This window comes from Protomyctophum parallelum (assembly GCF_964188405.1).
Source record: "Protomyctophum parallelum genome assembly, chromosome: 23".
Lineage (NCBI taxonomy): Eukaryota > Metazoa > Chordata > Actinopteri > Myctophiformes > Myctophidae > Protomyctophum > Protomyctophum parallelum.
The window spans coordinates 22575444-22587117 of NC_139715.1; the positions used below are offsets into that span (position 1 = coordinate 22575444).

The 11674-nt window shown below is 41.8% G+C and overlaps 2 protein-coding genes across 3 annotated transcripts in view; one reads left to right on the plus strand and one right to left on the minus strand.

Moving 5' to 3' along the window:
* Nucleotides 1-6413, plus strand: part of LOC310854368 (sodium-driven chloride bicarbonate exchanger-like) — a 93715-nt gene extending 87302 nt beyond the window's left edge. For both annotated transcript variants that reach the window (XM_083758968.1, XM_083758969.1), the window contains 5 exons: nucleotides 1496-1618; nucleotides 2710-2774; nucleotides 3119-3235; nucleotides 3586-3624; nucleotides 4657-6413. In XM_083758968.1, coding sequence (XP_083615094.1) covers nucleotides 1496-1618; nucleotides 2710-2774; nucleotides 3119-3235; nucleotides 3586-3598 — 318 coding nt within the window. In that variant the 3' untranslated portion in view covers nucleotides 3599-3624; nucleotides 4657-6413. The remainder of the gene's footprint in view (nucleotides 1-1495; nucleotides 1619-2709; nucleotides 2775-3118; nucleotides 3236-3585; nucleotides 3625-4656) is intronic.
* Nucleotides 6414-7325: 912 nt separating this feature from the next.
* On the minus strand, nucleotides 7326-11015 carry LOC310853963 (glucagon-1-like; the record flags this gene model as incomplete). The annotated part of the gene is made up of 5 exons (XM_083758439.1): nucleotides 7326-7476; nucleotides 8211-8327; nucleotides 8620-8766; nucleotides 10432-10542; nucleotides 10960-11015. The coding sequence occupies 5 exons, from the start codon at nucleotides 11013-11015 to the stop codon at nucleotides 7326-7328; spliced, it is 582 nt and encodes a 193-aa protein (XP_083614565.1).
* Between the last annotated feature and the right edge of the window lie 659 nt (nucleotides 11016-11674).

Below are 11674 nucleotides of genomic sequence, written 5' to 3' on the forward strand. Positions count from 1 at the left end.
CTCCAAAATCTACCAAACCGAATTCCAAATATACATGTTTGCCACTGTTTGGCCGAATATTCAGTGCATCCCGGTGCATCCCTACATGTTTCCCATAGAGATTTGGAAAAAGATTTACCCGTATATCAATTCATTTAAGCCTAGAATCAAGCCACCCAGTGTGAATCGGTGTGAAATAAAATACATATAGCATCATATAATTAAATAGAAAAGAAGTTCCTACAGATACTGCGTGGGCTTGCTGAAAACTCACAATGTTGTACAGTACAGTGTTGTTTTTCGCAGTAAATTTTAGTTTTAGTCATAGTCTCTTGAATAGTTTTCATTTAGTTTTAGTCACATTTTAGTCACCCGGAATGTTTTAGTGTCTAGTTTTAGTCGACTAAATAGCATAAGATTTTAGTCGACTAAATCTACAGTTGATTTAGTCGACTAAAATGTATTTTGGCGGGCCTTGATGCCGATCTCGTTGTGAGCTTGTCCACTAGTCCCTTCCTAACATTCTAGTCTAGTTTTTATTTGCCGACAATATATATATATATATTATATATAATATATCTTAGTTTTAGTCATCATGGCTTAGTTTTCATTTAGTGTAGTTTCCATTTAGTTTTCGTCAGTGGAAAAAGGTAGTCGAAGAAAAGTTTTCGTCTTGGTTTTAGTCGACGAAATCAAGACTGGTACAGTAGAAAATGCCCTGATCCAGTGATGATGGGTGGTGACGTACTGTATTCTCTGACCCCCCCAGGAAGTGGCAGAGGTTTGAATGCTTGTTATAGCCACCAGTGCTACGGTGACCAGATGTCCCCCTTTGCGTGGGACAGTCCTTCATTTCCAAGACTGTTCAGGCGTCCCACAAATTGAGACCCTGTCCCACATTGTGACTGGCAGGCGTCAGTGTTCAAACACCATAATAGTTAGTCCCCCAATAGTCTCTTTTCTCATGTTAAAAATTGATGATGGGTGGTGACGTACTGTATTCTCTGACCCCCCCAGGAAGTGGCAGAGGTTTGAATGCTTGTTATAGCCACCAGTGCTACGGTGACCAGATGTCCCCCTTTGCGTGGGACAGTCCTTCATTTCCAAGACTGTTCAGGCGTCCCACAAATTGAGACCCTGTCCCACATTGTGACTGGCAGGCGTCAGTGTTCAAACACCATAATAGTTAGTCCCCCAATAGTCTCTTTTCTCATGTTAAAAATAACAAAATTAACAAAATTTAAAAAAATTAAAAATGAGCAAAGAGAAATATACAAGCATAAATGACTGCATGAAGCTGAACATGTTGAAGTTTGAACTAGATTTCTAGTTTGTGGTTTGTGGAAGTATATGTGGAAGTAGTTTCCCCCCCAAAAAGTGTCCCAATAGATTGTAGAGAACTATTGGGTTCAAATATACAAATATTCATCCACCCCACCCTGCTCCACCCCTCCCTGCTCCACCCCACCCTGCTCCACCCCTCCCTGCTCCACCCCACCCTGCTCCACCCCTCCAGGTGTTGGCGCTGGTCTTCATCCGCAAGCTGATGGACTGTTTTTTCACCAAGCGAGAGCTGAGCTGGCTGGACGACCTAATGCCTGAGTGGAAGAAAAAGAAACTAGAGGACGCAGATGCCGAGGTGTGTGACGAAGACATAAACGGCTAACACAGATACATGTTTTTTATGTTATTTTATTTTTATTTTTATTTTTATTTATTTTTCATTTTTTTTCCCCCACAATTTTTGTAACCCATTTTTTTCCACCCAGTGTCAATTTGTCTTGTGTAATCCTGGGCGGTACACTCCCTCTGCCAACCTGGGGAGAGCAACGGACTGACCTCATGCTTCCTTCAATGCATGAGGAGTCCAAGCCGCTTCTTTTCACCTGACAGGGGGGAGTTTCCCCGGTTTGACAAACACAATAGACAATAGCGTGGAAGGAACACGTTATTTTTCTGACCAGTTCCTTTTCCCTCCATCAGGTGCCCCGGCTGGCCAGGGGGAGGCAGTATAGAGACCAGAATAGCGGAACTTTAATTCCTCTCCCATCCACTTGCATTGAGTGGCCACGGCCGTCTTGATTGACAGGCACGGTGGCCCTGCAGTGCTGCTCTTACAATCCGTTGGAACTACTCCAGAACAACTCTGCCAGGGCTGGGAGGTACGCTTCTGGCGCAAGGACTAGGCTCTGTGGGTTGTCTCCTGTCCGGGCCCCTCCTACGTCTCACCAGGTCCACTCCTGCTCTCACCAGGAGTAGAGCGAGGACCTGTGCGTTGCACCAGAGTCCCAGCACCAGACACTTCATTCAGGAGTGGTGGGCAATGGTTCCACAGACTCCACCTGAGCGAGAAGGTGGGCTTCGCTTGCTGCTTGAATGGCCCTCCTAAAGGCCTCACCGAGGGTTTCTGGGCTTCCTCCTCACGGAGGACACAGGCTGGGGCACTAACCCATACTGCTCACCCGGGGTGCCGTCTACATTCCGGCTGTCACCCGTCTCTCCGGTGGTCACCAGACTATACCTGGTTGATACATTACTATCAGAGTTTCGCATTGTTTAATGCACAAAGAGACATGCACAAAGCTCAAACAAAAGCCATAATTTTTTCGGTGTGCATTATTTTAGTGTCTTTCTTTCCACTCGCTGCAGGCTAATATTATCGCTCTGTTCCTTCTGATCCCTTATCAGTGTATTCTCTCTCTCTCTCTCTCTCTCTCTCTCCCTTCCCAGGAGGAACACAGTATAATCGCGGAAGAAGAAGGCATTGTTCAAGTGCCGCTGGAGGTGCACTACAAGTAAGTGATCTTAAATCTCCGTGGCTGTTTTATTTTATGCCGGAATGGGGGCCAGTAGGATTAATTTTTTTACCAATCACTGTATGGTTGACCGGAGTACCTCAGGGCTGTATATACTAGTATTCTGTTATTGTGGAGAAAGCTTTCACTGAAAATGCTGCAATGCGTAATTGAGCACTTTGAGATGTACACAGCCAGTGCATTATAAATACAATCTATTACTATTATTTGTATTATTATTAAGGATGCTGGGGTGGCAACAAAATTATTTGTTATCAACCATGGCACTACTCTCTCTCTCTCTCTCTCTTTCTCTCTCTCTCTCTCTCTCTCTCTGTTTGAAGGAGTGAAGTTGACCCTGCTACAGTCAACATAACTGATGAGATGTCCAAAGGCTCCTTTGGAAATGTTTGGAATAGCGTGAACCCCGACATCACCAAGAAAGATCCTAGCACTAAAAGGTTGGCTCCTCTGAAAAGCAGATCTGTGTCATCAATATGTAATGATATAATATAGCTATTAGCCTATATAGGCCTTATCATATCTTACCACAAAGTCATTTCACAATACAATGTAGACAAAAATGCTAAAATTGTGTTATAAACTTGGGTTGTATCTAATTAATGGAACATTTGCTTTGAACATGATTCCAGAAGGCCAGCTAAGGGAATGCCATTGTTTAAAGGTCTTTGTCCAGTCAAAAAGCAGCCCTTCACTCATTATGTCAAATCATATACTATTCCCCACAGCATCAGTAGCCTAACCTCTGCTATCTCCTGCCAACTTCTCTCATTCCATTCCAACCCCTAAGCTCCCCTTCCTAACCCTTCAGAAGCTGATATCCCAAAAGGTGAGTGGTTCCCTCTTCCCAGCCGCCCCCTGGTGGCAGCATGGTGAATTGTGTGTTTTGTCGCCTGTGTTTAGCTCAGCAGGTACAGCATGTCAGTAAACTCTGCTACCAGTACCACAGGACTACAAACATGTCAGTAAACTCTGCTACCAGTACCACAGGACTACAAACTATGCTCCTCGCATGACGCTGTGCATGCTCACTCTAAATTGCTTCATCATAAAAGTGTGCGTGCAAAGATGTGTTGTGTGTGTTGCTACTTACAGTGAAGTACTGGATCTTTGGCAGTTGTTATTGCATGTATTGATGGGGACAACAACTGTATGGGTTGTTGTAATGGTTATAGCTGGGTGTTATAGGCAGAGATGTATTGGAGTGGTTCCCAAACGGTGTGTTCATAGCGGTGTGTGTTCATAGCGATGTGTGTTCACACCATGTGTGTTCATAGCGAACACACACGGTGTGTTCGCTTGTAGCTTGGAGCTTGTAGGTCTGCTATTTTTGAAAAATCAAAGAACGACTGACATTGAAAAATAGCTTTTTCAGAAAACTGTAGAAGACATTTTTTTAATCTGATCTCAGGTCAAAATGGGTTAAGAAAAGCACACTTTATTATTAAGCAATATTACACAAGAGGGTATGCTTTACCGTCATTAATGCACGCCTGTGTCGCTGCAGAAGTGCATTAATGAAAGGTAAAGCACACTCTAGAGTGTAATATTGCAATTATACAACAGTTAAACCTGCGTTGACTCAATGTCATTAAAACTAAGATATTCGCTAAAATAATCATATTTGCTTAATGACAGATGTAGCCATTACGGCCACAGATGTCCCAAGAAACTCGCTAGCCTAGCAACCCAGTCGGTTGCGCTCTGGGAGAACAGAGCAGCTTTTTATGTTTTGATTTGGCGTTCCATCATGCTCATTTGAAGCACGGCTAGATGGCTTTCATTCAACCAATCAGATTGCTTCCTCGAAACGACCTTGAGATGTCTCTTGACATGTCATCTCTGTGCTTTCTCCTGTCAGCGTTTCCAGTGGCACGGAGAAGAAACACAAACGCAAGAGGCACGACAAGAGCCTGGACAGGGAAACAAGTTTGTGATGACGACACACATGCTGTGTTGTTAGACCAACCCCCCCCCCCCCCCCCCCCCCCACCTACAAAAGAAAACTATACCGTGCCACACTTGACCACCTTTGTACTGTGCTATACACTGTGCGTTTCTTTGTCATGTAAGTCTGTGTGCAACTTGTGTTAAAAAAAGAAAACAACCAAAACAAAACAAAAATCTCTTAGAGGCAGTGTAACATGAGAAGCCATCTGTGTTATTATTCTTTTTTCTATGTGTATAATATATGGTGATACCAGCAGTGGAATCTAGTGGGCTACACAGCATATACTCGTATTGCCATGTCAACGGGCCAATTCAGTAAGCGTTTTAAACTTATTTTTAAAGCGACTTTACTTTATAAACGGGATCATTTGTATTTTGTATGTTTTTATATTTTTTCAACAGCGACTGTGAGTTTGTCCTTTTGAAAACCTGTCACGCCAAAACCTCCGCTTTGTGGAAAAACTGTGTATTAACGCCGCTATCGAAAGAGACGGCAGCGGCGCACATCACACCTGAAAACAATTACAAATGACATAGACATTTTGCAAATACTAGCCTACTTCATCAGTAGTGGTATATAAAACGAGTCGGGCCATATCGAAAATCTAGTACGTTTTTGGAAAGTATTTAATGCACATTTTATATATACTATATTCTATATTCTGTATCTATATGTTTTTTGTGACAACAGCTCATTGTGTCTTTCTTCTCTGCGGGTTCTTTATTCATGGCTACAGTGATTCATGAGTAACGAGGTCACTTCGTGTGGTTGAGTCAAAGACGGATAAGCTCATTGGAATGATAATATCAATTAAAAACAAGAAAGACACCTTTAATCGTAATGTGTGTACTTCGGCACACGACCCTGTCATGGTAATTTTCGCTGGTCGACGCGGTCATGCGACAAAGTATAAAATAGCCTACATGCATGGTGGCGTATAGTACAGTGAGCTCTCTCATGAGTTTACAGTATATCTTTATCTCACTGGCTTCTTTTCAACCATCAAACGCTGAAACGTTGGGTGATCGTGTGTAGGAAGCTGTATGTTGACATCCGCATACTTATTATACTTGTAATACTTTGTCAGTAAAGTGTCATTCATGGACATGTGATCTCCCGTCCGAATGACCCTAAATGTGTTAAAACACCCCAGAGTTCATTGTTTTAAAGAGAAGCGATTATATATGACCTTGACCCCAATTGTACCCCCACTCCCACCCAGGCCATGATTACTTCTAGAAATGCAATAATACCTTTTTTTTTTCTCCAGAGAAGGGCAACATGTAATAAAAAGGTAAAGACTCTTAACAATGTACAATACATAGTATATTTTATTCATATTCATGTAAAATGTTACTAATATATTACTAACTTGGAAACAGTGTTGACGATGATTATTTTGTTGTAGATGTTATTCTTTTCCCGTTGTACTGTCTAATTGATGGAACTTAGTTGAGTAGAGGAACCAATGGGTCAAACGTATCTATACCAATATCACGTCATTTTGACCAACGTGCGTACGTGTGGAATTCTGCCTTAAATTTAGCGGTGAAAGCGGAATACTTCTGTTGAATAATTTCAATTACCTGTATAGGCAACCTGTCGATTCAGATCTGTTAGATTGTGATTTGTTACATGACGTGAGAGGAGTGTGTGGTGTGCACGAGAGAGAGAGAGAGAGAGTGAGAGAGAGTAAATAAAGCGTTTAGAGAAACAGATAAGTCTTCCGTCTCAGACATTCAGTTGACTGTCGTTCTTTTGGTAATGGTTTCTATTTCTATCCCTGAGGCACACTGCTGGTTTAATTGACCCCATGAACACTGGTGTGCGTATTCTACAGCAAACATTCTGCGAAAATAGCCGATTTACAACGTTTTGGCTCCAGAATGAGGATGCTAGAGTTCACGTGGGGTAAATTAGCACAGCTGTGTGCTGTCACTGCGCAATGTCAAATACACATCTGTTGAAATTAGACCACCCCAACAGCAGGTTACCAACCGTGCAATGAAAACCTTTGCATAAGCTATACCTGAGTTCTTATGTTTTATGTGTTCTTTACGTTGCACTGAAAACATAGAAAATACATTTGTAGAAAACAAAAGAAATTTTGTCAATTTCATTATGGTTTTTAGTTCACTTCAAAACTATGGAAGAATTCAGTGTCTGTTTTGCACCGTATACTGTGCAGTAAAAAAAACAAAAAAAACATTTCCAACATCAACATTAGAACATGCAAAGCAGTATGGCTTCTCTTCCTTTAAGGTTGTGCAGCATGCAGATGGCCCCTTAGTGGCTCTCTTGTCGCTTTTTACTGAAAAATGAAGAACATTTCTATTAAAGCACTTCTGAACAGTGCATCTGTAATGAGTAAACTAGCTGTGTGTGTGTGTGTGTGTGTGTGTGTGTGTGTGTGTGTGTGTGTGTGTGTGTGTGTGTGTGTGTGTGTGTGTGTGTGTGTGTGTGTGTGTGTGTGTGTGTGTGTGTGTGTGTGTGTGTGTGCGTGTGCGTGTGCGTGTGCGTGTGCGTGTGCGTGCGTGCGTGCGCGTGTGCGACATGGCATGTTGACGGCGTCACCATGTTTACCTTTCCCCTGAGGGGTGCGACATGACCCACAGTAAATATTCTTTGGCGGCCATGGAGTCTAACACCTTGTTGACATCACTGGTGAAAGTCCCGTCCACCTGTCTCTTCTGGCTGAACCCCTCACTGCTCCTGTCCATCATGTCTGATCTGGATATGTAGGTAAACACACACACACACACACACACACACACACCCTAACGATCAATTAAGTACACAAGACCCACCTTAACGACCAATTAAGCACACAACACCCACCCTAAAATCAATTAAGAGGAATTCCGATCAATATGTCAACAGCCTATTGTAGCGTATAGTCTTCATCACAAGACATTGGTCAGTTTGTCTTTCGGAACCATTGGGGGATAATAGAAATCCTAATTTATGCTCCGTGTGTCGTGTGACGTACGGCTTCACGTTGTGAGCTTATAGAGCTGCTATTTTGACGTCTCTGTGACGTCATTGTAAGAGAAAGTATTCATTGGGCTTCAGGCTGAAGTTACTAATTACCTCCCAGCCAGGGCCGCCAAAAACACCTTTTCTCAGAAATGCAGGTATTTGTGCACCAGATATCAATCTCCATGGTTTGTTTGACCATGTACAGGTGTGAATAATGTGGCAGTGACACTGAGCACAGAGCCATGACGCAATCATTCTTTCAGTGTGAGCATATAAGATCAATCAACGCAGTGCAAAGGTTCAGCTGATTTATTTTGGAACATCAACACAAGCCTTGAGGAAGGAATGGAAAAGATGCAGATTCTCTCTCTCTCTCTCTCTCTCTCTCTCTTCATCTGGGTGTCAGTGAGACGTGAGGGGAGGATACTGATCAGGTAGTTTTGGTGAGAAGGAGGAGAGGAAGGAAGGAGGGAGGGAGTGCCTACTCTCGTTTCACTTGTCCGGACTTGAGCATGGCCACAAAGTCCTGGACTGCTTGGTCCCGCAAAAACGAGCTGGCGTCGCTGGTGAATGTTCCATCCGCATGTCGCTTCTCTGCAGCGCTGCAAGCAGACACAGGTGTTCATGAGTGATGAGAGAGAGAGAGAGAGAGCAGAGATGGAGAACAAGTGAGTGAGTGAGGAAAATCTAGCTTATGATACCTGTTTTATTATCGATTATAAAAACACCATACTCTACTACTCTGCCTTTATATAATACTTACATTATTCAGCCAATGAGGGAGCATTGGATTCGTCTCTCCTCACCACCTAATACAGTACTGATACAGTACTGTCTATTGGCGTACTAGTGGTCTATGTATCATGTTGTGATCATCTTTGGTACGCCACCTACCCACTCCTCTTGCTGTTCGCCATCAGCCATCGAACAAACTCCTGGGCCCTCTGGTCCTCCAGGTATTTGCTGTAGTCATTTGAGAATGTCCCCTCTGAGTGTCTCTTATCCACGTCTGACGTCACGCTGGACTCCACGGACTCTAGACTATATACAACAGGTATACCACACACAACAGCTTTTATTATTTCACTTTTTAACAACTTAAACCTGAGGACGCATCTGTGTCACCTTATAGCTTTTAACCATTTTAACCATTATTTTAAACTTTAAGCTGTTGAAAAGAAGCAGATGTACAAGATCATAGCGCAGCACTCACAAGCTTGCAGGTCTGCTATTTTTGAAAAATTGTGAAAATGTGTGCAGATCTTTGAATATTTATTCTTTCACAGTGAACGTTTTTAACTCAAATATTTGCTTTTTCTCATAGTTTCAGATGGGGGTCAGCGGCCAAATACAGATAATTCCTCCTTGACATGAAATAGTTTGAGAACCACTGATTACAGAATCATATAGGATTTTAAGAAAACTGTCAGGATTTAGAAGACATTTGTAGAATCTGGTCTCAGGTCTCAATGTGTTAACAACTTATACCCTTTATATACGTTTCATTGACTGGAGTCCCCCAGGGGTCTCTACTAGGCCCCTTCCTTTTATCTTTTATACCACTACCCCAACATTTTATTATTTTGGCCCAGAATAGGTACGCTAGATTTCATCTGGTAAATGTACACCTATAGTTACCAGACACAACGTATATTTATTTAACCTGGTAAGATATGACTTACTTTAATAAAATATGATGAAACTTTGATCATCTCTTGTGGATCAGCTATTTTTTAAATGGCCGAAATATATAGGGCTGAAGTGTTTAATGTATGTTTTGTCATAATAATCAAAGTAACTATTAACTATTAAAAGTTTTCAAATAAATGTAGTACAATATTTGCTCTGAAATGTAATGGAGTAGAAGTAAACGTATTGGAAATTGGAAATGCTCAAGTAAAGTACAAATACCTCAAGTATTGTACTTGTACTCAGTTACTTTACAACACTTGGTTTACCTTACCTATTCTCTTGCTGAAACTGTGGCATAATCCCAGCAATGGACTCAAGACTATATATATAAAGTTCATGTCTATGACCCACCCAGCACATCACTGCCAAATGCCAATAGCTCATGGCACAGTACAACACGTTTAAATAAAACTGAGTGCTTGCTCAAGTATTTACTCAAGTATGTACTTAAGTACAATTTTGAGGTACTGTATTTGTACTTTACTTCAGTATTTCCAATTTCTTACTTCAACTCCACTACATCTCAGAGGCAAATATTGTACTTTTACTCCACTACATTTATTTGAAAACTTTACTAGTTACTTTGTGGATTTGGATTATCATTATAAAACATACATTAACCTCTTCAGCCCTATACGGCCATTTGAAAATAACCGGTCTATAAGCTCACATGACCCTGTAGATCGGCTATTTTCATAAGATTTGAAAACTTGACATGGCACATTGTGCATAATGATTACTTTCTACTTTTGGTACTTTGGTACATTTCGATGCTAATACTTTTGTACCTTCACTCAAGTACATTTTGAATTTCCGGACTGTTACTTGTAACGGAGTAGTTGCAGTATACATTGCAGTATTGATAGTATTGATTGATTGATTGATACTTTAACTTAAGTCAAGAATGTGAGTACTTTTTTCCACCACCGACCAGTGACCACCATACAGTATGTCACAGTGTCATCACCGCCACCATGTCATTTGTTGCCGGGTCTCATGAGCCTTTGAGCGTACCTTGAACTGCTGTCCGTCTCCAGTACGGGAAGCTGCCAGCTACCCTGGGCAATAACCAGCAACACAAGAACCACCGCCAGGGAGTAGATGCCTTTCATGGTCATTTTGCAGCTGCCCAGAGGATCACACACACAGGTACACACAATAAACAACACATACATGCAGTCAGTTCCCTGCCACTTCCCCCTCCACCAAAAACAAAAAAAGGTTTTTAGAATAAAATTAATTATTTAGAAAATAGTCAATGCAGCGATGGATTGACCCTTTTCAACTCTACCTCTCTGACTGAAATCTACTCACCTTGTCCTATTGGAGTTGGGGTTTTTTTTTATGAGAAAGCTGTATAAGTTCCTCTTGTCTCTAGACAGGGTATCTCTGTCTTTTGTTTTCCCTGTCCTGGCCAGCAGGTTTATATATATATACCTTAAGCCAGAGTTATACGTCGTCGTACGACGTAGCATAAACCAGGCTTTGGATGGAAGAGGAGGGTTTCTCCGTTACTCTCAACCCATTAGGCACACGGCCCACCATCCCTCGGCGTCGTCGTCCAGATCAACAACCAGAAAGGGGAAGCTTGGCGCCATCCATGCGTGATGCCAGCTGTCACTTAGGTGTCGAGATCAAACAACGGCCCCATCCTGTCAAATATAATGCAACACCGGCTATGTGCTGCTACTGTGTCATCAGGATGGGGATATTATGTTGTAATAATAACTATGACGTGAGTCAGTATCGCTCTATTTTGCAATCTCATGCATGGGAAAGATTGACCCTTTTTTTTTTTCTTTTACTTCAGTGAAGGTCAACTCTTTTGTTTGTTAGGGATGGATCACTGAGTGGTCAAGTCAAAGTTGCTGGCACTATAGAGTTCAAACCAACTTTCCATAATGGAATTTTCCACAAAAGTCATACTGTGTAACCTAACCTTTTCAATTGAACTAAAGTAAATTTGATATTTTACTGGTTGGCCAACTTCTCTAAACACTATTTGTACTGTAGTTATGTATCTGCCCCGAAACTCGCAGCAAAATGGCATCAGACATTTTCAATGTTCCAAAAGACAACGAGGCTACCAGATTTGTCTAAAATGAACGCTCTTAAATATTTTAAAAGTAATACAGTACATCTCTGGAATCAGACCACTGCAAAATGATCATGTTCCCTGGTTTATTGTGTTTGAGTAAAATTATTTTTTTATCAGAATGCGGCGCGATGCGGCGTATTGTGAGCTTGTAGATCTGCT